This window comes from Panthera tigris, chromosome E3 (genome assembly GCF_018350195.1).
Source record: "Panthera tigris isolate Pti1 chromosome E3, P.tigris_Pti1_mat1.1, whole genome shotgun sequence".
Taxonomy (NCBI): domain Eukaryota; kingdom Metazoa; phylum Chordata; class Mammalia; order Carnivora; family Felidae; genus Panthera; species Panthera tigris.
Window position 1 is genome coordinate 29,378,450 of NC_056675.1, and position 24,823 is coordinate 29,403,272.

Consider the following 24,823-nt stretch of genomic DNA (forward strand, 5'->3'; position numbering starts at 1 on the left):
AAATGGCCGCCCGGCCACCAACAGGTCTTCCCCGGGTCGTCGGTCCCACGCTCCCAGAGCGTTCTGTCCACCAGCCTCTGAAGAGCAGGCAGCGAAGACTGTAAGAAAACTGACCTGGCCTTAGTGAAATGTCAGCACTAAGGAGGGAATGAGCTCCAGCTTCCAAGCTCTCCCGCCAGCCAGAGCCACATTGCAGAGAATTAGCAGTCTTTCGGTGTGGAAGGAGGAGAGGCGTGCTTGTGGGGATATCTTGAATTTGCACAGTTGAAAGCGACGTGCAGAGTGACAAGAAGGGCCCTGGCCTTCGGGTCCAGGCAGCCTGGTGTTGCTTCCCAGCGCTGCCACCAGCCCGCCGTGTGGCCTGTGGCAGCCACCCAACGTCTGTGCCTCACTTGCGAATGTGTTGTGAGGTTAGACATCTCGTATGGAAGGCACTGGGCACAGACATGGGGTAGACCTTCCATATCGGACACGGTGGCCTCGGCTCTGCTGTCAATATTGCTTTCATTTTCATTTTCATTTTCTAACAAGGAGGAGTTTACAGTTTTCCCTTAGTGGGTTTTTTTTTTTCTCCGATTTTCTTACTCTGAAAATGAGTAATTTTCAAGCCAGTAATGTTACCTGCAAATGTGCTTTACTTATCTCATAATGGTTCTTTATAGTTTACAGAGCACTTGCACAGCATCACAAAGATTGGGGTACGACGGCTCTCTTTTCTCCCAATGAGAAAACAGATTTGAAGAGCCTGTGGGACTTTCCCGAGTCCACCTGGCTTCTAAATGGCACAGCTGGGGTCAGAACTCAGACCTGAATCCCTGGTTTCTTTTACTACCTCTGGCCACCTTTTGAAAGTGGCATCTCCAGGGCAAGGCCAGACATTTTTACATGGATTTTTTTTAATTTTCCTCGTAGCCGTCAATACCAGCAAATACGCGGAAAGCTATCGGATCCAGACCTATGCTGACTATGTGGGAAAAAAACACGAGGAGAAGCAGATCAAGAGAAAGTGGACAGAAGATAGTTGGAAGGAGGTTGAGGGAAAGCGGTTAAACACTCAGTGCATATCCTATGCTCTGCAGAATCACTATCACCACGCCAATAGGTAAGAGTTCTCGGTGCTTGATTTAAACGGGCAGAGTTGTTCTAGCAACGGCTTTTCTTGTTCTCACAGGACTAGAAGTCATAATTCTGACTTGTGAGAAAGAGTGTTTTCTAACTCTCCACGTCATACCAGAAGTTATTGCTACCTTCATTCCTTCTGTGCCGTGTAGACCCAGCTCCTGTGCTTAACACTCACACGGCCCCACTGAGGCAGACCGGATACGTGTTCTTCCCAATTGAGGGTGCGGCAGCTGGGGCTCTCTGACCTGCCCGCCAGTCCAGTGAGAGAACCAGGATCAGAGCTGAACCCTTCCGTGTCCAGTTTATGCCCCCTTCCTCCCCCCGGTCCACCATCGTGCCCCTGCCTGAGTGTCCGGCCTCCTTGCAGATCCCATGGAGACACTGAACCACATCCCTGCTGTAGAAAGAGAACTTGACTTACTACCCCTCATGACCCCTAACCCTTCCTTCAGAAGATATAGGCTGGTCACATGCTGTCTCTTAGTAGAAGGACAAAATACAGGTGTAGAAAACCAGGAGGGAAAGTTCATTACAGAAAACGATGAAGATTAGAAAAGTGTGAACTTAAAGAAGAAAGTATGAGCCATAATCCCACCACCCAGAAACAATCACTGTTAATATTTTGGATTGCCCTCCATGTCTTTTTTCTTTTTGTTTCTTTCTTTTTTATTTTTTAAGAGCGTGTGCGAGCAAGGGGGAGGGGCAGAGAGAGAGAGAGAGAGAGAGAGAAAGCATGCAAGTGGGGCTAAGGGGCAGAGGGAGAGAGGGAGAGAATCTTAAGCAGCCTCCATGCCCAGTGCGGAGCCCAAAGCTGGGCTCGATCCCACAACCTTGGGATCATGACCCGACCTGAAATTGAGAGCCAGATGCTCAACCAACTGAGCTACCCAGGCCCCCTGATCCTTCATGCATTTTAAGTGGTTGTTTAGAGATTTTAAAAATTGACATATAATTAACATATAATAAAATGCACAGGTCTAAGATGTTTATTTCAGAGTTGGTTTTTTTTTTTTAAGGAAAAGATTTTTTTTTTTTTTCAGTTTATTTCTTTTTGAGAGAGACAGAGCACAAGCAAGGGTGGGACAGAGAGAGGGAGAGAGGGAACATCCCAAAATGGCTCTATGCTGTCAGCACAGAGTGTGACCCGGGGCCCGGTCCCATGAACCGTGAGATCATGACCTGAGCCAAAACCGAGAGTCGAATGCTTAACCGACTAAGCCACCCAGGTGCCCCCTTCCTTTTTTTTTTTTTTTTTTTTTTTAAACAGTTAATACTTTTAAAGAAAATAAGGGTCTAAAACATGACAAAAATGGCATACGTATACTCAGAAAAATTCAGACCTTCCTAGTTAGAGGTACAGTTAAGATTGTGGGGGCCCTTATGGTCGAGAGGAAGGACCCCCGCAGCTGCGTGCCTCACTTCTCTCAGCCTTAGCGAGAGGACTCTGAGACCCTGGGAGCGCTGTCTCCACCACCAAGCTTCTCCCGGGGGCTATTAGCAGTGCTGATAGAAATGGACATTAGTTTCTCCGGCTGCTTGCATTGGTAAGGCACATGCTTCTTTTCTTTCCGGTGAGAGATTCAGTGTCCAGAATATTCAAGAAGTTTAGGTTGATAACTGGACAAAACTAGGGCTGAGATTCTGGGAAACTGGACCGGACATAAATTTGCTTGAGGGAGAGATTTGGTTGGGCGGCATGAAATCTGAATAAATAAATACAGGTTAGCACGGTGTTTGAAGAATCCTTCTTTACAGTACATACTTAGACACTTAAAATCTCCCTAATAGGTATTTAGTCCCCATAAATAAACACTGATGCTCGAAAGATTCCTGAAAGGCAGGTGCTGTTACCATTCTCACTTTATCACGAATGTTCTGTAATTAGAGAAAAAGGTTTTCCAAAGCCACTTTGTCCTCAAAGCCACTTTGTCCTCAAAGCCACCTTGCCCTTTTGAGATTTGGGTCGGTCTTATCTACAGATTATTTGCAATTTGGCATTTTTCACCTGTTGGGAAAAACCCTTTGGCTCGTCTCTTCTTTCTAGTCTTTTCTGTCTGTGAGACTCCACTGCGGCCTTCCTTGACAATGTAGTAGCTCCTGGGAATTCCTGCTTATGTAAGAAACGCTAAAGCATACATCAGAGTTACGGTTTTCAGATTCCACATGATTGTCGTCAAAAGTTAGGGCTTTCTCCAAGTGACCAAATGAGCTTATTACAGTAGGGAAAAGGAGGGGCTGCCCTTTAGAGACCAAGAATTCTGATTAACCTGACTGTATTCCAGGACCCATTGCTTTGTCAGACTGCTTGCACATTTACTTATAAATGTGGGACAGGTGTTTTCTCTGTTCCTACTGAAAAATGCCCTGGAGACAGCAGAAGCCATGGAGGGGCGAGGCCATGGAGGGGCGAGGCGGCTGACTCCCCAGGCAGCTAGCAGACGGGTTCTAGTTCAGGCTCTGCCGGTACCTTGGAAATGACATCGTTTGCTCTTCCCTTCAGTAAATACCCATCCAGAGTCCAGTATCTGCCTCTGTCTTCTCATCTTAAAAGAGGCATTTTGTTAAAGTCCGTTTGGCTCTTAAATTCCAGATGTATTTACTATGTACAATGCGAGGAAGAAATGGATGCACGCTTTAGAGACCCTTTGACTTTCTCCTCAGGGACCAAGTAGTTTCTTCTCAACCTGTGAATGAGAGTGCTGAAAATGCCCTTGGTTGGAGAAGTTTTAGATAAGGAGCATATAATAAAGACCAGATTGGGTGAACCAGTGTCACAAGCAGACCTACGAATGCCTTTTACTACAATGAAATCGTAAACGACGGTGCAGCAAATGCAGAAAAGATCCTTGACCATTTCAGTGGGCACTGCCTTTTAACCTCCTCCCTGCTGCCTGTACCTACTCTAGAGTTTCTCAGAAGCTCTTCTCCCTGTGATTCAGGATGATCAGAAACCACTAGCCCGTGGTGCATCCGACTGGGACTCAGCCCTTTTTGTCTTCTGTGTCTTGGTCCTTTGCTTACACGTTCATTGCTTTCCCGCTTCTGTGACTTAGAGGGGTGGCCTCTCGCCTTCAGGCCCCCGCACCCCTCCCACTGTCTCAGAATGTCTCTGTAGCCGAGCGCCACCCATTTTGCCCTGGTGGCAGCTCACTCTCAGAGACTGGGGAGTGCATTTGCAAGCTCCTCGTTGACCATCTCTTGCTTCTTTTTTCTTGCCCTGGCTCCATTGGTCCACGGCAGAGATCTTCGTTCAGCTGCTGCTGCTGCTTCTTCTTCTTCTTCTTCTTCTTCTTCTTCTTCTTCTTCTTCTTCTTCTTTTAAATAAAAAAAAAAAATGGAAGTAGGGGCACCTGCGTGGCTTAGTAGGTTAAGCATCCAACTTCGGCTCAGGTCATGATCTCGTGGTTCGTGGGTTCAAACCCCACGCCAAGCTCTGTGCTGGCAGCTCGGAGCTTGGAGCCTGCTTCGGATTCTGTGTCTCCCTCCCTCTCTCTCTCTCTCTCTCTGTTCCTCCCCTACTCATGCTCCGTCTCTCTCTCAAAAAAATAAACATTAAAAAAAAATGGAAGTGTAGTTGCCATATGATATTATATTAGTCTCCAGTGTACAATACAGTGATTCAGTACATGACTGTATACATGACTCAGTGCTCATCATGATAAGTGTAGTCACCATACAGCGTTATTACAGTGCTGTTATCTGTATTCCCTTCGCTGTGCCTTACACCCCCGTGACTGGTTTGTAACTAGAAGATCGCACCCCTTAATCCCTTTCCCCTATTTCGCCCATTCCCTCCCCCCCCCCGCCCCCACACCCCTCTGGCAACCACTAGTTCCTTCCGTTCAGCTTTAACTGCTGCTGCTTCTCCTGAAGGAGATGCCGTTGTTTTCCTTCTTGTCTGCTTCTGGGTTCTGTACTTTAGGAACAGACGTGACGTCCAAATGACGTTTCCCCAGTTTGCATGTTCTCTTGGATAGACCTTACACTTCCCTAAAGGGCTCCTGAAGTTTTCTCGGGTAGCCACCTCGCAACCCTTCCTGTATTTGGGAAGGGCGGGTGTCGGCAGATTCAGTGTCGAGCCTGTGGGTTGGGTACGTTTGAGCAGAGAAGATGTTTCCCGTGACACTTTTTAAACCATTGAAATGATAAACGCACATAATCTTTAAAGATTTGCCTAGGACAGGAGTATGTAAAATGCAAGAAGGGAGAATCTTTGCTCCTCCCTCCCCGCCTCTTCTTCCCAGTGCCTGCTACTCTTCATTTTCTTTCTTTCTCTTTTTTTAGTTTATTTCTTTTTTTTTTAAATTTTTTTTATAACATTTATTTATTTTTGAGAGAGAGACAGAGCATGAACGGGGGAGGGTCAGAGAGAGGGAGACACAGAATCCGAAACAGGCTCCAGGCTCTGAGCCGTCAGCACAGAGTCCGACGCGGGGCTCGAACTCACAGCCCTCACGGACCGCAAGATCATGACCTGAGCCGAAGTTGGCCGCCCAACCGACTGAGCCACCCAGGCTCCCCTTTAGTTTATTTCTTTATTTTGAGAGAGAGAAAGAGAGAGCCAGCGTGGGGGAGGGGCATAGAGAGGGAGACAAAGAGAATCCCAAGCAGGCTTTGTACTGTCACCACTGAGCCTGACGCAGGGCTCCCATTCACGAACTGCAAGATCGTGACCTGAGCTGAGATCAAGAGTTGGACGCTTCACTGATGGAGCCATCCAGGTGCCCCTTTTCCCTTTTCTTTCGGTGGTTTCCGCTCCACCTCTCTTACCAACTTTGACCAATATACCTTGGTCAGTTCTATAAAAGACAAATTTAGCGCGTGCATATTACCTTCCATCTCTCTGCTTCTCTTGTCCCCAGGGTTCGTTATATTATTTATACTGTTCACTGCTTTTTTGTGTCTCTACTTTTGTGCTCTTTTGAGAAGTGGATTTTAAGAGATGGCAACAGGCATACGTCCTGTTTATATTATGATTATGTAAATGCAATTCTCTGAAGGGAAAATGTTGCAGCAGGGCCCACGGGGAAGAAAGTGTATTGCTGTGTCATAAAACTTTGCTGCCCAACCAAGAATCTTCTAAATATCCCAGGCTTTTTTGTGTAGATCTTTTTGAGAGAAGCAATTTCCTTTTGCTTGAGTGATTTTGATTTTTTTTTTTTTTGCGCATATAGTGTATGGTTAGTAAACCCTATGAAAATGTGTCTGTTTCACCTTCATAATTGATAATGTTGCTGGATAGAGAATTCTAGATCATAAAATTTTATCCTCTCAGAACTATAAATACATTGCTCTTCCGACTGTAATCAATAATCTGCTTTCCTGTTTTCCTTCAAGGCAGGTGCCACGTTTTCTGTGTCTTTATATCTCTCGCACCTGCCCTAGAGTCTGACCCAGAGTTACATTCGTAGACGTTTTGTGAATTAATGGATGAATAAGTACTGGAGTGTCCGTTTCCTCAGTGTGGGCTCTGGGCTAGGTCATGTTTTCGCTCTTGTGATGCTCACAAGAAGCATCATGAGGGAGGTGAGGTCTGTCCCCCTCTCCCAGAGGCTCAGGGAAATTAAACAGCTCTTGGCAAAGATGTGGGTTTGATACCAGGATTATCTACAGAGCCCTGTTCTTTCCACCATGTCCCTCCCCGCCCCCCCCTACATCTTCCCAGATCTGGTAGATCCAGGCCTGTCCTCAAGGGAAGAAAGGACTCAAATGATTGCCTCTAGGTACGTGCCACATAGGGGACAATTGTCTTGACTGTAGTCCCCACACCAGCAAAGAAAACATCTTAAGAGCTTGTATCTTTTCATTTAAAAGCAATATCCTGGGAAGCACAAGAGAGGCCCTTTTGGATTTCTGCTTAGAAGAATCCCAAAGCTTTCGTTACAGAAAAATTTCAAACATAAACAAAAGTAGTAAAAATAATATAAGAAAGTCTTAGCGTGCTATCACAGAGTGTCAACAGTTAGTGTGTGGACGGTCCTATTTTAATTAATACTCTTTCTCTCCTTCTCCCTTCTGGTCATTTGGAAACAAATCACAGACTATTGTTTCAGCCATAGGTCTATGTAAGCATGTATCTAAAAGATAGGCAGTCACTTAAAAACAAAACTACATTGCTAGTAACAACAAAAAAATTAACAATGACTCCCAAATATCAGAGAGCCGGTGTTCAAATTTCCTGCTCACTGATTATTTTATTTTTATTTTTTTAACTTTTAATTTTTTAATTTTTAAATTTAAAAAAATGTTTGATATTTATTTTTGAGAGACAGAGAGATACTGAGCATGAGCAGGGAAGGGGCTTAGAGAGAGGGAGACACAGACATCGAAGCAGGCTCTAGGCTCTGAGCTGTCAGCACAGAGCCGGAAGTGGGGCTCAAACTCATGAGTTGTGAGATCATGACCTGAGCCGAAGTCAGACACTTAACCAACTGAGCCACCCAAGTGCCCTACAGATTTTTTTTTAATAATTGTTTTGTTTGAGCTCTAGTTTCCAAATAATTTGTGTATTACATTTGGATGATATGTCTCATCTTCTCTTAATTTAGAATCCCCTCTGTGGATTCTCCCCCAACCCCCAGTGTGCTTAAGAAGGTGGGTTGTTAGCTCTGTAGAATTTCCCACATTCTGGTATATTCTTTTAAGTTTAACACATCCCCTGACTACTGTATTTGAAATGAACTGGCAGTGAGATTTACAAACTTGATCAGAGTCAGGACTGAACTCATGGCAAGAATATTTCACAGGTGGTGATGTATATTTCCTATAACATCACATTGGGTGGCACCAACTGTCTACTTGTCTGTCTTTTTGTGATAAGATTGATCAGGTGGCTTCAGATGTTACCACCCTGGTCCATCCAGTGTAAAGTTCCCTATCAGCTTTTTACCTGATGGTTTTACTGACCATTAATGATCAAAGGCTACATTCATTATTTCATTAAGGATGCAAATGGTAATATTCTAGTTTACTTCATTTCTTATCCCAAATGCTCTTACTAAAGTAAAAAATTTCTGGGGTGCCTAGGTGGCTTAGTCCATTAAGCATCTGACTCTTGATTTTGCCTCAGGTCATGATCTCAGGGTTGTGGGATCAAGCCCCTGCATCGGGCTCCGTGCTGCTCATGGAGCCTGCTTAAGATTCTCTCTCCCTCTGCCCCTCCCCTGCTCACTCACTCTCTCTCAAAATAAAATAAAAAATTTCTTCTCATCATCTCTTTGGTTACCTGGACATATAGTTCATATAGGAAAAGCAGAATAAATTGTTTAATCTCTCCCCCCCCCCCAAAACACCTTGTAAAAACCAGTTTTCAGGATAATTATTTGGTTTCCTATCACCTTCTAACAGTGGGCAATGAGATTTTGTTTTGTTTGTTTGAATCATGAGGTTTCTAAAATACATATGTTTTATGTATTTTAGTGCATTACAGTCGCTGTTTTTTTTTTTTTAATGTTTATTTAATTTTGAGAGAGAGAAAGAGAGAGTGAGCATGTAAGCAGGGGAGAGGCAGAAAGAGAGGAAGACAGAGAATCCCGAGCAGGCTTCTCGCTGTCAGCACGAGCCTGATGCGGGGCTCGAACTCAGGAACTGTGATATGACCTGAGCTGAAATCAAAAGTCAGAGGCTTAACCGACTGAGCCACCCAGGTGCCCCACTGTTGCTGTTCTTTTCGATGCTCTAATTATCTTGTTTCTGAGCACTGGAAACAATTTTGAGTCGTCTCTTGAGTCTTCTGGTACAATCCCAGTAGCCTTTAATAGCTTCTTTCACTGCTAGTATTTTTTATCCCAGGCTCTTCTGTGTATTTCCTACCTTATGTTTAGAATCAGCCATTTCTCCAAGGGGGCTGTTCCTTTTGATGGAAAATGGTATTTAGAACCGTAATCTGGGTTCTCAGGGTGTTTATTGATATTGGATTCATTGTTGTTTATAGCCGTTTTGAATTAAAAGGGCTAACAAGGAAGTCTTCCTTCTTTCTTTCCTTTTTCTTTTTAAAATTATTTTATACTGTTATTTCCAATTCCAGTTAGACTCCAGGACTTCTTTAACTTTTTAAGATTTTGTTTCTTTTTTCTTTTTTAAATTTTATTTAAATCCAAGTTAGTTAACATAGAATGTAATAATGGTTTCAGGAGTTTCTTGGTTTTTTTTTTTTATGTTGACAGTTATGGTTCTCAGTGCTATTAAAGTAGTTTTTTTAATTTGCTTTATACTACTATATATAATAATTTCAGAATAACTATAACAGTACCATTACAAGTAATATAATTACTGAAAATAATTTTTTTGCAGTTATTTTTTCCCCCTAGAGTGTATCTGACTAGAAATGAACAAACCACCTTATTTTAAAGTCACTTGAGATAATTCCTTTGTGTGGTTAATCTGCCAACTCAATAAACATTTATGCTTGTTTCATTTCTAACTTTAGGGATGCCTTTTTTCAAATCAGTTTTGCCTTATAAGCATGCAGAACATTTATGTGGTTCCAGAGTCAGATCTCCTCAGCTCTTCTCCCTGCCTTCCCCGGCTGGTTTTCTCCCTCCCTCGTGGCGACCAGTTTTGTTAGTTTTTACTATATTCTTCTATTTTACAAATGTATTAAGCAACTTCATATATAAACCCTCACCTTCTGCTAGGTAGACGGGAATGGACCGTATGGACTTTTCTCTACCTTCCGTTCTTTATTTAGCCATGTGTCTTGGAGGTCCGTGTTACTCTGCTTTAGGTGAAGTGAGATTCTTTGCACTGCAGATGGCTTTAGTGTTCTTGAGCCTCCATAACAGAACATCCCACACAGCTAAGTCTGGTGTGTGTTCCTAGTTCACGGGATCAACCTCATGGTGAAATTCACGAAGATTGTGTGTCAGACGGTTAGTGAAAAATGAATCCATGACCTGTGCTCCTTTTGAGAGGCATCCTTCTTCATTTCCCTTTTCTCACCTTCCCATCTCTTCCTCTGTCCCGTCAGTATGAAGGTGTAAAACTCACCGACACCCTGCCTGCTTTTGGAATATCTTTGGACCTAAGTGAAAAGCAAGAAAATGTTCATATATATTTGTTTTTTAAGCAGATTCTTCATTCCAGGCACTGTGCTAGATGCTTTACATCTTTTAAAAAAATCTGTTTAACAACTCAGTGAAACCCTTGGTGATATTTTTAATTTATGTGTGAGAAAGTTGAGCCTCAGAGAAGCTGAATAATTTAGCTGAAGTGACACACAATTCTTACTTACAGTGCATTACGTTGCCTCTTAGGAACATAGCACATCTACACCTGTGAGCCTACATGTTTGAGAGAGATATGGTCTCATTTTAATAAATTATGTTTTCTTAAGAAAACAAAACAAAACAAAAAAACCTGTGTTAAACCCTAAGTCCAAAACCTCCGAATTTCAACCTTACTTCTTTGGGGAGTGGATTTAGATGTCTAGTCCTACGCATCATCAATGTAAAATTGTTAGCTTAAAAATAATTTTTCTTGAGGCGCCTGGGTGGCTCAGTCGGTTAAGCGTCCGACTTCAGCTCAGGTCACGATCTCACGGTCCGTGAGTTCGAGCCCCGCGTCGGGCTCTGGGCTGATGATGGCCCAGAGCCTGGAGCCTGCTTCCGATTCTGTGTCTCCCTCTCTCCCTCTGCCCCTCCCCAGTTCATGCGCTGTCTCTCTCTGTCCCAAAAATACATAAACGTTAAAAAAAAATTAAAAAAAAAAAATAATTTTTCTTAATTTTTTTTTTTTTTTTTTGAGAGAGAGAGAGAGAGAGAGAGAGCATGCGATCATAGGCAGGGGAGAGGGAGAGAGAGAATCCCAGCAGCTCCATACTATGTGTGGCTCAAACTCACGAACTGTGAAATCATGACCTGAGCTAAAATCAAGAGCCAGTCGCTTGGGCCGCCCGGGTGGCTCAGTTGGTTAAACCTTCAACTTCAGCTCAGATCATGATCTCACGGTTCATGGGTTTGAACCCCTCGTCAGGCTCTGTGCTGACAGCTTGGAGCCTGGAGCCTGCTTTGGATTCTGTGTGTGTGTGTGTGTGTGTGTGTGTGTGTGTGTGTGTGTGTCTGCCCCTGCCCAACTTGCGCACATGCGCACAAGTACACACTCTGTCTTTCTTTCTCAAGAAAGAAGAGTCAGACGCTTAACGGACTGAACCACCCACATGCCCCAGTTTTTAAAAAATTTTAAAAGAAACAGGAATGACCCTGTACAAGCCAATAAATATCAAAAATCCTGAAGTGTCATCCCCTGGTATGTTCAACACTTAGTAGAATCCAGTCTTGGGCTTCGATGGGTTGACGGGTTGATTTTAAGTAGAGGAACTACAGCGAGGCCGGAGGAACATGACTTGGCGGTGAGAAAGGACAGACACGCATGGTGTGTTCAGCCTGGGACAGCCACTGGAGGGAAGGGCAGGAGGAACCATGGTTGAGATCCTGAGGTGCCTACGAGAAGAGCAGTGATTTATCTGTCCTCACCCGGGGCTGAGGAAGAACCTGGGGGAGACTCAGGTGGCATTATTAGTATGTGTCCTGCTTGCCTCCTAAGAAAACTCAGAGAGGGGACATGCCTTGTTCCAGATCCTGGAGCTGGTGCTGCCATAGACGGAGCTCTTTCTGCTGCCTTCCCCTCCTCTCTGCTGATTTTGGCCAGGCCTAATTGTCTTCTGCGGGCTGTGCTACTTTCAGACTGCAAAGCTGGTGGAGACCTTTAACATCTGTTCTGAATGATTTTTTTTGTAATAACTGAGGAAAAATGACCACGGCCCTCCACTCAGCCTTCCCGCTTCTTCCTTTCCACATCTGAGCAGTTGGAAGAAAGGATCAGTCTGGTCTCAAGGGGGTATTTTAAGATATTGGAATTAAACACGGAGCATAAAACTAGAGTCTGGTTAATATAAAATACAGAGTTTTAAAGTACGTACTTACTAATAAAATGGAATGATTAACCATGCAAATTGGGTTTACCACAGAATGTCCCTAAGACATAAAACCTAGGAGGGGCCACTGGGTGGCTCATTCAGTTAAGGGTCCAACTCAGTTTCGGCTCAGGTCATGATCTCACCATTCGTGAGTTTGAGCCCTGTGTCGGGCTGTCTGCTGAAAGTACAGAGCCTGCTTGGGATTTTCTCTCCCTCTCTGCCCCTCCCCCACTCAAAATAAATAAATAAACTTAAAAAGACATAAAACCTGAGAGATTTTAAAACAGGACGTAGGAGCAACTCTTAAGAAATATCCCTTGTCCCATCCACTGGCCAGCATTAGGGAGAAAGGAACTGATTTAGCTCGTCTCTCCCCTTCAACTTCTCTTGGGCCAGTAGATCAGGACACCACTGCTTTCTCTCAGAGGAGATACGTCCGTAGGATTCCTGAGAATCATATAAAAAGAGGCACAAGGAGATTGGATAAACAGTGGAATATTAGTCAGCTTCACAGAGGAGGGGGAGTCTGACATGTGCCGCAGCATGGGTGAACCTTGAAGACCTAGTGTTCAGTGCAGGAAGTCTGTCTCGCAAAGACACATACTGTACGATTCCCCTCCGACGAGATACCTGGAGTTGTTGCGTTCATGGGCGTGAGGTGGAATAGTGGCCACCATGGTGGGGGCGCGGGAGGGGGGGGGGGCAGAAGGAGTGAGGAGCTGGATGTTAGCGGGTGTAGAATTTCTGTTATGCGAGATAGAAAGAGTGTTAAGAGGTCAGTTGCGCGGCATTGCGGGCATACCTAACGGTACCGGCCTGCACGTTTCAAACGGTTGAGGTGGTAAATTTTGTTATGTGTATTTTATTTTATTTTATTATTTTTTAATGTTTTATTTATTTTTGAGACAGAGAGACAGAGCATGAGCAGGGGAGGGGCAGAGAGAGAGGGAGACACAGAATCCGAAGCAGGCTCCAGGCTCTGAGCTGTCAGCACAGAGCCGGACGTGGGGCTTGAACTCACGGACTGTGAGGTTGTGACTTGAGCTGAAGTCAGATGCTTAACCGACTGAGCCACCCAGGTGCCCCATGTTATGTGTATTTTAGAGCCTTTCTTTCTCGCGGTACCTGGGGAAGGGAGGACGCTGATGACAGACCTAGAATACTTTAAAAATTTGAATAGAAAATTATGAATTTGATAGAAAAAGAGGGGATGAAGTCGTCTTTTTCAGTTACTGCTCATCTGTTTTATACTTTATTTAAATGTGTTTGTAGATGAAAAATTGTCAAGATAAGACGAGAAGTTGTTGAATTTGGTTGGAATACGCTGCTGAGATCTGGCCTTTCTTTTCTCGTCTGTTGTATGGGCTGTCGTGTGGCTGGCACCCAGATGGGTTGATTTGTAGATGAAGGTCTCCCGTAACAGATCTAGAGTATGAAGCGTCAACGCTGCAAAAACTGACAAAAGCGAAAAATGGAAAAGGCTTCTTTTCCTTCACAGTTGAAAGCAGAATGTCCTGTCAAGATTTTATGTTAAAGAACACGGAAGCTCAGTTGAACAGCATCTTGCGCTCACACGACTTCTGATGACTGGAAACATGTTCATGTCTCATAATGGCAGTGGTGTTTGAGAATTGGTGTTTTCTTTCCATATGCTTGGTGTTATTTATTTGATCAACCATAATTAAAAGTAATTACCTGTGTTTCTAATAATGTGTTACATTCCTCATACTTATCTTCATGTAAGAGTATAATTTTTTTTACATTTAAGTTTATTTTGAGAGAAAGAGAGAGAGACCATGAGTGGGGAGGAGGCAGAGAGAGAGGGGGGAGAGAGAATCCCAAGCAGGCTCCCCACTGTCAGCACAATGCAAGGCTCTAACTCCCCAACCCTGAGATCATGACCTGAACCGAAACCAAGAGTTGGGGATGCTTCATCAACTGAGCCATCCAGGTGCCCCGATTATAATTTTTTTTTAATGGTGCTAACAATTGAAATTGCCCTTGGCATGCTTAGATAGGGCAGGGAAGTACTTGTTTTTATATGTCTGTTAACTAAAGAAAAACACATTTCCTGTTTCATTTCCGCAGATCAGTGCAGTTAGGATTATTTCTGTATTTCTTGTAGTACTTATAGCTGAAATAAAATATGAAATGTGTAAATTGTGTAGATGAATTTCGAAGTGTAGACATTTTTCACGTTTTTCTGGCAGTTCTTTTTTTGACACTGTATGCTTTTAAAAAATTCTGGGGGCGCCTGGGTGGCTTAGTCGGTTGAGCGACCGACTTCAGCTCAGGTCTTGATCTCACAGTTCGTGAGTTCGGACCCCGCATCGGGCTCTGTGCTGACGGCTCGGAGCCCAGAGCCCGCTTCGGATTCTGTGTCTCCCTCTCTCTCGCTGCCCCTCCCCCGCTCGCACTCTGTCTCTCTCTGCCTCTCAAAAATAAAGAAAACTAATAAAAAAATTTTTTTTTCAATTCTGCTAGTCCATCCTAAGTCAGCAGAAGCAACAGGAGGTTTGTGTTCACTTGGCGAAGGTCAGCTGTGGCCCAGCACCACGTTGGTCTTTGTGCTCGTAGGCGCTTCCAGGTGTAAATGCCGTCCACAGATTTGAGGGGCTCCGCTTTGTCCGTTCAAGGATCCCCGAAGCACAGATTCCGTTTCGCTCAGTCGCGCTGCTGGTAGTGCAGACGGCACGTGGATGCTTGCCAGATGGGAGCGTTCACAGCCTCCCTTTTGTGCCCCTTTTCCCAAATGCAGAAGAACTAAAATTTGCTGTATATTTTCGTATCTTCAGTCCCAAAGTAGAACTGATTGTAGAGTCTAAGTGATGGCTAAATGGATGTTTACTGTGCGTTTCTTGAAACTTTTCTGTGCGTGTGAAGTTTTCATACTGCTGGGGAAAAAAATGGAACCGTGTCTTGTGGAAGCCTCGTGTACATTTCCAACAGGGTAGGGCGTTTGGGGAGGCTCTTGACGATCTGCAGGTTCCACGCATCCATGAGTCGACAGGTGGCAGTTGGCCGATGGCTTCACGGCCGCCGGGGAGGCTGCTGGACACCTTCCTTCCTCCCCCCTGCGGCCCGTACGACCTGCGCAGGCTGCTTGCGACTCCCTTCCGCTCCCCCTTCTCTCTGTCTCTGTCTGTCCTCCTTTCCTGATGGGTTGCGAGGGTTTGGACCCCCGGCTCTGAAGACTCACATCAGCATCATCTCCAAAAACATGCCCACCCATGCCCACCACACGACAGGGAGGGGACAGCGAAGGGACAGCGAAGGCACTGTTGTCCAGGTGTCTGCCACGTGCCAGGCACTGTAGCTTGGGCTCTTGTATTTCTTTTTCTTCCTTCGTCCTCGTCATAGTCTATTCCTTCACTGAAGAGACTGAGACTCACCAAAGTACGGGAATTTGTCCGGAGTCCCAAAACCAGTAAATGATGGAACCCGGATCCGGGCCCTCATCGCTCTCATCCCAGATCCCATTTGTGCTCTTTCCAGAGTGTCTGCCCCCTCCTCATACACCCTTTTGTGATCCTTCTCTGCTGCCAGAAATGCCTTCTGAGATGCCGTCCAGGCCACCTGGGATCCTCGGGAATTCTCCGCCTTGGGGAAAAGCTACTGTTTATTTATACTGCGTTCCAGGACCTAATGTATGCCTGGTGGTCACTCAAAGAAAGGTTTAAGTAACTGAATGGACAAGAGAATTCATAACACCCTGGGAACATACCTTCTTACCTAGCATCGTATTGGGGAAAGGTCCTGAAGACTACTTTTTCCGTTTTTTCTTTTTTTGAGGGAGAACATGCATGCCTGTATGTGCAGGGGTGGGAGGGGGAGGGGAAGTCGGAGAGGGAAAGCGAGTCTTAAGCACACTCCTTGCCCGGCACGGAGCCCAGTGAGGGGCTCGATCTCACCACCATGAATCACGATCTGGGCCAAAATCAAGAATCGGCTGCTTACCTGACTGAGCCACCCAGACGCCCCTGCTTTTTCCTTTTTGAAAAATATAGATCATACTAGGAATGCTTTCTTTGCTAAAAACAAGGCTGAAAGGAATGACATTCTTTTATAATTATACCATAATCCACTTTATTTTATCGTCTTGTTGTTTAGACTGAAAGAGCCGTATTAAGGTGGGTGTAGATTGACTGGCTCCTTGGAATATCAGCTCTGCAGAAGACTGTTCACGTGTGCCTTATCATGATGTTTTAAGGGAACATAAAAGGCAGTTAATCTCATGCTACAGAAATCAGTGTTCAGGCCACCATTTTCTGAGTATCACATCATTTGTCCTCGATTTGGTAAAAGAATGAGGGAATTCTTGGGAGCAACCATGAGGTCATCATCTTAGATGAATGGTTGTAAATTCTTGGAAGGGATTTGATTCTAGCGTGCTGCAGTCACAAATTACTCCAGAAGGGTCTTCAAAAACCGAACCAGGATGCAAGAAGCGTGTGGTTTCCTGATGTCAGAACAGCTTCTGGGAGGTCCTCTGTTCCGAAGGAGCAGAAATGGTGTTGTCTTGTCCTGGTAAAGCCATTATACCCTGTTGATTCATCACGTCAGATCGGTAGTGCTAATGAAGTCATCGCAGCATTAATTTGATTAAATATGTAATGTCAATGTCCGTTCAGAATGGCGGAATTGATGGCTGTAGTGAAACTACTAGACTTTAGAGTGGCATTTTCCATGTGGTCAGTAGCGCTCTCTCTCTCTCTCTCTCTCTCTCTCTCTCTCTCTCTCTTTTTTACTATCTTTCGTCACCAGTGTCTCCCTCTCCGTTAGTTGAGACCATTTTGGCTGCAGTAAGCGTGAGTGCCCATCCAGGGAGGAAGAGTTGGATCCTTCATGAATATGCTATCCCACCTACCTACTTTCTTCTTCATCATTTGTGGAACAGTTTTCTTCCAAATTTGAGACTGATGCTCACTTGACATGGGTTTTTTTTCCTTCTCAGGTTGGATTTGGTGGGTTTATAAGAAAAACTAGGGCACTGAGGTGGCTCTTTCAGTTAAGCGTCCAACTCTTGGTTTCTGCTCAGGTATGATTTCATGATTTGTGAGCTCGAGCCCCACGTCCACACAGAGCCTGCTTGGGATTCTCTCTTTCCCTCTCTCTTCCACTCCCCTGCTCTCTCTCTCAAGATAAATAAACTTTAAAAAAGTCAAGAGAAAAAACACCAGTTTCCAAGGAGATGGGATGTCTTAAAAAATATATAGGATTAAGATCCTGATGCTTTGAATTTCATTGTTGTTTGGGTAACTGGTTTTAATTTTTTTCTTAAGAGTCGTTTCTACTTGCAAATGCTCATAACTATGCAGTCCTGTGTTACCACACTAATTCTGACGGATGGAAGTGTAGACTGAAGACTAGTCTACATTGTAGGACATTTGCGAAGAAATGAGATAGATTCTTTGAAGGACTCGGTCGCACCTGTAACTGTGTGAGCAAAAGTTTTACTTGATCACGCTGTACGCTCGTGGAGCCGGAAGATGCTTGAAGGTGATCTCGTCCGCTCTCCCTGGAGTTAGAGAGCAGAACTGGAGGCTCCGAAAAGCGGTGTCTTACTCGAAGTCTCAAAGGCAGTGGGTGTAGGAGAGCTGAGCATGCCCGTATAACATGGACAAGTAAGGACCTACTACTGGTATGAAGTTTTTTCACAACGCCAAGTGCATCTTTGGGAAGTCCTTGGCTTTTTTTTCTTTCCAAATGTTTTCAGCGAAATACACGAACATTGTTTTTTAAAGCCAAATAATAGAAAAATTTTATAATTAAAAGCAGCTGTCCCTGATGCCCTCCTCCTTTCCCTGAGGGCCAAGCACTCTCCACTCTTTTCTTTTGATACTTACTTTTTTCAAGTAATGCAATTATTGCTGTGTCTTAGTTTTTCTGTTTATCCCTTGACTTAGAAAAACGGTAGGCTTGTCCAGTCATTTTTATGGTCCTGATAGTATGTGGAAAGACTGCCCGTAGTGGTTAAAGTTTTCCCGCCTCCCTGCATTGTCTGTTTCCTCAGAGTTGATTCTCTCTTTATGCTGGTCTGCTCTGGGTTTTGACTCTTGTGTTGAAGATTTTCTTCAAATATCTGACTTCTTTGGTTTCTTTAAGAATAAACTGAAAAGACATAAGAAGCTGTGGGTGTGGAGGCTAATGTCATTGGTGTCTTTTCTCTGTGGAGCGATGAGGTGAGAAGCTGGCTTTGCAATTACATGTATTTTCCCCGAGGCTTCCGATTTTCTTTATGGCTTGTGCTTTTTGTGATCTACTTAAGCAACCCTTGCCCAAACCAGAGTCAGGAAGACTTTCTTATTTTTTTTCTGTAAATTTTACAGTTTTTGGTTTTATGTTTAGGTACGCCATCTATTTCGAGTTGATTTTTCTGTGTGGTGTAAGACACGGGCACAAGTTCGTTTTTTGCACATAGGTGTCCATTTGTCTTGGCAACACTGCCCTATGTTGAATTACTTTGACTTCTTTGTCAAAAGGTGTCTATATGTCTATCCTTTTACCAGCACCACACTGTCTTGATTACGACAGGTTTACAGGGAGTCTTAAAATCAGATAGTAAATCCTTCATCCTTGTTCTTCACTTTTCCACATAAAGTTTAGGGTCATTTTGTTGACTTCTCCTAAAAGCCTGCTAGGTGGGGTGCCTGGGTGGCTTGTTTAGTTGAGCATCCCAACTCTTGACTTCGGCTCGGGTCACGATCTCATAGTTGGTGAGTTTGAGCCCCACGTCGGGCTCTGCACTGGACACTGTGGAGCCTGCTTGGGATGCTCTCTCTCCCTCTCTCTCTGCCTCTCCCCCACTTGCGAGCACGCGTGCTCGCTCTCTCTCTCTCTCTATCCCTCTCTCAAAAAATAAACTTAAAAAAAGCCTGCTAGAACTCTGATTGGGGTTATGTTGCATCTATAGATCATTTTAGAGAGAATTCACATCTTAACTGTATTGAGCCTTCCAACTCATGAACGTGGTATATCTTTTCACCTGTTGAGGTTTTCTTTGATTTTTCTCATCAGTTTATTATAGTTTTCACCATACAGATTTTACATATGCTTTATTACAGTTGTCCCTAAGTATTTTGCTTTTTGATGCTATTGTAAGTCATGTATTTTCAAGTTCTGATTCCATTCATTCATTTATAATATAAAGAAATACAGTTGATTTGTATATCTTGACCATGTATTGTTGAACCTCACTAAATTCACTTATTAGTTCTAATAACTTTTTTTTTAGTTCTAATAACTTTTTATAGAGTATTTGATATTTTCTGTTTAGACAACCATATCTGTAAGTAAAGGCAACTGTATTTTTCCCTGCCCAATGGGCCATATACATTTTTCTTTAAAAAAAATTTTTTTTAAATGTTTTATTTATTTTTGAAGGAGAGACAGAGCGTGAGCAGGGGAGGAGCAGAGAGAGACAGAGGGAAACATAGAATTTGAAGCAGGCTCCAGGCTCTAAGCTGTCAGCATAGAGCCTGATGCGGGGCTCGAACTCACGAACTGTGAGATCATGACCTCAGCTGAAGTCAGACACTTAATCGACTGAGCCACCCAGGCGCCCCTAAATTTTTCTTTTTTTAAAAAAATTTTTTAACGTTTTGTTTTAGTTTTTGGAGAGACAGAACAGAGCGTGAGCAGGGAAGGGGCAGAAAGAGAGGGAGACACAGAATCTGAAGCAGGCTCCAGGCTCAACGCTGTCAGCACAGAGACTGACACAGGGCTCAAACTGACCAACTGCAAGATCATGACTTGAGCCAGAGTTAGACACTCAACTGACTGAGCCACCCAGGCGCCCCATATATAAATTTTATCTCTTTCTCTTGTCTTATTGCACTGGCTAGGGCCTCTAGCACACTGTTAAGTAGAAATAGTGACAGCCAGCCTTGGCGTCTTATCCCCGATCTTAGGACAAAAGCATTCAACATTGTGGCATTAGCTGTAAGGATTCAGGTATTTTTAGATGTTGATTTTCTGATTTGTACCTCGGGGGAAGTGAGCCTGACTGTTGGTGCCCTGAGTACTGATCGGCAGGAAGGAGCTGGGGGCCTCCCTTCTCAGGATGTGGGGGATGCTCCTTCCCCTGTTATTGCTCCTTATTGTCCTACTCAGTCCCACTCTGCACTTCTGGGCTTTGTGCCTCTGGGAGAAAGCAAACCCCCTGTCCCACTCCTCTTGGCCTGGGGGTATGCTGGTCCCCGGCTTCCCTGGGACAGGGGCGGGGATCCTAGGACGCCCTTTCCCATCTTGCCACCTCCTTGTTTTAGGAATCTGGTGCCTCTTATTTGCTGAGACTTCGCAGGGCTCTGTTGAGAGTGAATCAGCTTTTTATACAACACTTAGATTTCTGTTTCCTCCTCTGTGCAAAGTTCTTTGGCACTCTTCTTTCTCCTTGTCGTCTCCAAAGAGTGTCTCCAAAGTGAGCTGACATCCTGTCCTCTGATGCTGCCTCTCCTGTTCTCTGTGCCTTGGTCAAGTTATTTATATCTCTCTACAGATAAATATGTGTGTCCAACTGGTCGTGTTTAACTTCCTGGAAATTTTTAAAAAGCTGTTTATTTTCTGCAATAGTTGGACTTTTGGTATAGGGGGAGTTGTTTTGATTTGCTCACATTACTGATTTGATTAGTAAATCCATTCATCAGAGACAAAAGTAAACTTTAGTGCAAAAGTAAATTTCATCCCAGCCTCTGAAAATTTCACGTTTGTTCTGAATTTGGCTTCAACTAATTATGTGTTGAGTATAAATTCCTTATCTAGGAATTATTATTAATTTCTCTGTGTATCATCAGTTAATTTTTTCTGTGTTGAATTAAAGTGAGTTAGCAGTACAGGATTATTTAGCCAAGTTCAAACCATGTTGAATGCCATTGATTCTTTGCAACCAGAACCAAATTTTCACTTATTTAGGCCAGTCTCCTATTTAACTATGAACTTGATACCTAGGACTGAGCCACATACTCACACAATATATTCATATATTCTCTTTCTTTTCCCTGCTTCCCCCATGTGAGGGGGGAATAATGCTTCTCTCATTCCTTAAGAGATATCCCTTAATCCTGGATAGCTAGCATACAGACATATCTTATTTGATTTTAATTTTGCTTTTCAGACTCAAATTCTTTGTTAGAAATGAGAGTCACAGTTCATCAGCTGTGTCCAAGGGATTGCCTTCTGAATGGAGCGTAGCCTAGTAAACATCCTCCCCTGGCCACCCAGATCATGCCCACAAATACAGAGACACTCATGCTCGTGGAATTTGAATTCAGCATGAGAATTTGTGAGAACAATAAAAATGCATTTTCTAGCTCCCACTTCTGCAGATTTTTCCAGTTCATTTTGCTTTGTGAGGTAGTTTGCTCAGAGGGAGATTAGATTCCTCCTTTCCGTTAGGTATATCTCACAGGGAATGTGTTTTTATCCAGACAGATAGGGAAAGTTGATTATATACTGGAATGTAAACCATGTTAACATCATATATAATTGAGGATGAAATGAGCCATTTGTTGTTTGTCACTTGCCTTCTTGCTCTTAGAGGGGAAGCATTCACTTCATTTATTCCATCCCTTCAGCAAACCTTGACTGCAGAGGGCTGACTGATGGCCCTGACCCAGGTACTGAGAGGCCCCTGGCCATCAAGGATTGTGAGCACCTGTTCTCACGGAATTTACATGGTAGTGGCAGAGAGAGAGAATAAACAAGCAAAGAAATAAATGAGAAGCCCGGACAGAGATGAGTCTTCAGAGGCAAACAAAACAGGGGCAGGGGCCTCTCGGGCTCCGCAGGGTGTCCAGGGAAACTTTTTGGAGGGCCTCTTTTTTCATGTGGACCTACAGAAGGAGCACTAGCGCTGGGAACTTGGGACTGGGCAGGGCGGGTGGGTAGTGAAGCAGTTCGAAGGCCCTCTCGGACTGGGAGGACCATCTCAGATCTACCTAACCGGCTGCCCAACCAGGGGGAAGTCACTTACTCTGAAGGTGAGGTTTCTTGCCTGTAATAGGGGAATGGAAACACACATCCAGCTTAAAATGTTCATCTCCAAGTATCAAACGAGAGAATTTTGTAAACTGGGTAGCCCTTTAAAACGAAAAATGGCTATTTTATCCAGCAGCATGAACCTCCCAGCCAACTGAAGGACTTATCCTCCGTCTTTAAGACTTACTATAAAGCTACAGATATAATAACAGTGTGGTGCTGGCATACGGAACGACGAATAGATGATGAAACAGAATAGTGTGTCCAGAAACACAACCACACATTTATGGTCTGTTGAGTTCCAGCAGCATTTCCATGCAGGAATCTCTTCCTGACATTTCTAGGGACTTTTTTTTTAAATTTAAATTTAAATTTAATTTTAGAGAGAGAGTGTGCACAAGTGGGGGAGAGGGACAGTGGGAGAGAGGGGGATAGAGGGAGAGAGAGGGAGAGAGAGGGAGAGAGAGAGAATCTTAAGCAGTCTCCATGCTTAGCACAGAGCCCGATGTGGGGTTCAATACCATGATTAGAGGATCATGACCTAAGCTGAAATAAAGAGTTGGATGCTCAACCGACTGAGCTAACCAGGCACCCCTCTAGGGACATTTTATGTTACTCCAAGTTGTGAGAAAAATCAGTCAACTAATCAGGATAAAGGAAGAAAATCTGTGGGCCTTAAAGTTTAATGATCAACATAGGTATTACTAGTTCAAAGGAATCCACTCACATGAAGTCGAAAGCAAGAGTGGAATCAGTGTCAAAGGTTAATAAGGTCAACATTTCAGAGACCAGCACAGGAGCGTATGGAGCAGAAGGGGCCACGGTCACATCCGTCATTCCCATTCGTCACTGCCACCGTGTTGTAAGTATATGGTCGTAGCCTTGGCTGTTGCTAACAGTGAGTCATTTTTATAAATAAAAACATATTAATGAGTTTACTCACATTAGTACACTTTATAAAAATCCTGCAAATCTTGTTCCAAGAAATAATAAGTTTTGGAAGCAGTCTTTAAATTGGCAGTTCTGAAACTTGTTTCTCTGTAGTAGCTCTATTGACCTTGCCAGGATACCCAAATGTTATGTCATCTTAATGGAATCCAGTGGTGTTCTAGAGTTTGAATATTTGCTGTAAGGCTACAGTTCTTTGTAATTACCTTTACGGAAGAAATGCAAAGGCAAGATGTAAATAGCATCGTGGAATACTTTGATGTGCAATCAGCTCATCCAAAATCTGAATTAGGCCAAGCAATATCAAAACCAAAATCAAGGCAAGCAGACAAAATGTTTTCATCCCTCAAAGAGGAAATGAGCTTACATGAAGCAATATGTAATCTTAACACCCAACTTGTATTTGCTTTGGACACACTCAGAACAATTTGACCAACTTCAGCACAACATGAAAGAAACTTTTCTGCATCTGGATTATTTGTCATAAGACAAATATTAGCAATTAGTAGTTATGTATTTTAAAATCTTATTTAAGAATAACTTTTAAATATTAAATATTTGTGGGGCGCCTGGGTGGCGCAGTCGGCTAAGCGTCCGACTTCAGCCAGGTCACGATCTCGCGGTCCGTGAGTTCGAGCCCCGCGTCAGGCTCTGGGCTGATGGCTCAGAGCCTGGAGCCTGTTTCCGATTCTGTGTCTCCCTCTCTCTCTGCCCCTCCCCCGTTCATGCTCTGTCTCTCTCTGTGCCAAAAATAAATAAAAAAACGTTGAAAAAAAATTTAAAAAAAAAAAAATAAATAAATATTAAATATTTGTGACATTTTTTAGTTAAAAAAATTTTTTTAATGTTTATTTACTTTTGAGAGAGGGAGAGAGACACACACACAGAGCGTGAATGGGGGATGGGTAGAGAGAGAGGGAGACACAGAATCTGAAGCAGGCTCCAGGCTCAGAGCTGTCAGCACAGAGCCCAATGCGGGGTTCAAACCCATGGACTATGAGATCATGACCTGAGCTGAAGTCAGATGCTTAACCGACTGAGCCACCCAGGCGCTCCATTTTTTAGTTTTTAAGTGGTGTTTATTGGGCATCCATTCAGTGCTAGTGTTTTATCCTTTTAATGTTTTCTGTTACCAAATATCTATATCAGGTAGAGATTATTTTTACATGTTATGGAAATACATAATTTTGTCACACTATATAGTCTGTAATCATAATAACCATACATTTATTATTATATCTTATTTTACTGAACTGACCCCTGAAACTTTAAATATAACCCTGTCACAGAAAGGTGATTCATTATTTACGATTATAACTATTATTTAAAAACATGTAGTAAAGTGCTATGAGAAATATAGAATAATTTATTATTCAGGAATTCTGACTTCTTGTTCTCAAACTCTCAAGATTAATAACTGTCAGGAAGTTGGAAAAATTTGACATTCCTGACAAAGGTGCTGATAATCCAGGAGGCAGAGTTAGGTTTGTCAACAAATAGTTGTGAAACAATTGTGTAGTGGTATGCAAAAATTGAACTTCTCTTAAATCACACCATATACATGGTTAACTTGAAATGCTCATAGACCTAAATTTAAGAATTTAAACTATAACACTTCTAGAAGAAAAGATGGAAAAAAGTATTAGTGACCTTGTGCTATTAGTCTGAATTGTGGCACCTGCACCCCCAAGTTCATGTGTTGAATGAACACATGAATGTGAACATGTGTTCACATGAATGAACATGAATGAACACCTAACTCCCAATGTGATGGTATTAGAAGATAGGGCCTTTGGAAGGTGGTTAAAGTTAGATAGGGTCATGAGGGTGGATCCTCATGGTGGAATTAGTGCCCTTGTAAGA

At 43.5% G+C, this 24,823-nt stretch overlaps 1 protein-coding gene and 1 long non-coding RNA gene across 3 annotated transcripts in view; one reads left to right on the forward strand and one right to left on the reverse strand.

The window, feature by feature from the left end:
• PARN (poly(A)-specific ribonuclease) overlaps positions 1-24,823 on the forward strand; it is a 167,673-nt gene that overhangs the window by 125,229 nt on the left and 17,621 nt on the right. Inside the window, exons 22-23 of one of the 2 annotated variants that reach the window (XM_042970912.1) lie at positions 913-1,102; positions 13,310-13,702. In XM_042970912.1, the coding sequence (XP_042826846.1) occupies positions 913-1,102; positions 13,310-13,313 (194 nt within the window). In that variant the 3' untranslated portion in view covers positions 13,314-13,702. Of the gene's footprint in view, positions 1-912; positions 1,103-13,309; positions 13,703-24,823 lie in introns of those variants that run through there. The other variant, XM_007076862.3, reaches the window with a different exon arrangement.
• Positions 9,781-23,043, reverse strand: LOC122234504. The gene is made up of 2 exons (XR_006212268.1): positions 22,956-23,043; positions 9,781-10,144 (listed from the first exon to the last, which is right to left on the reverse strand). It is a non-coding gene; the product is annotated as an uncharacterized LOC122234504 (long non-coding RNA).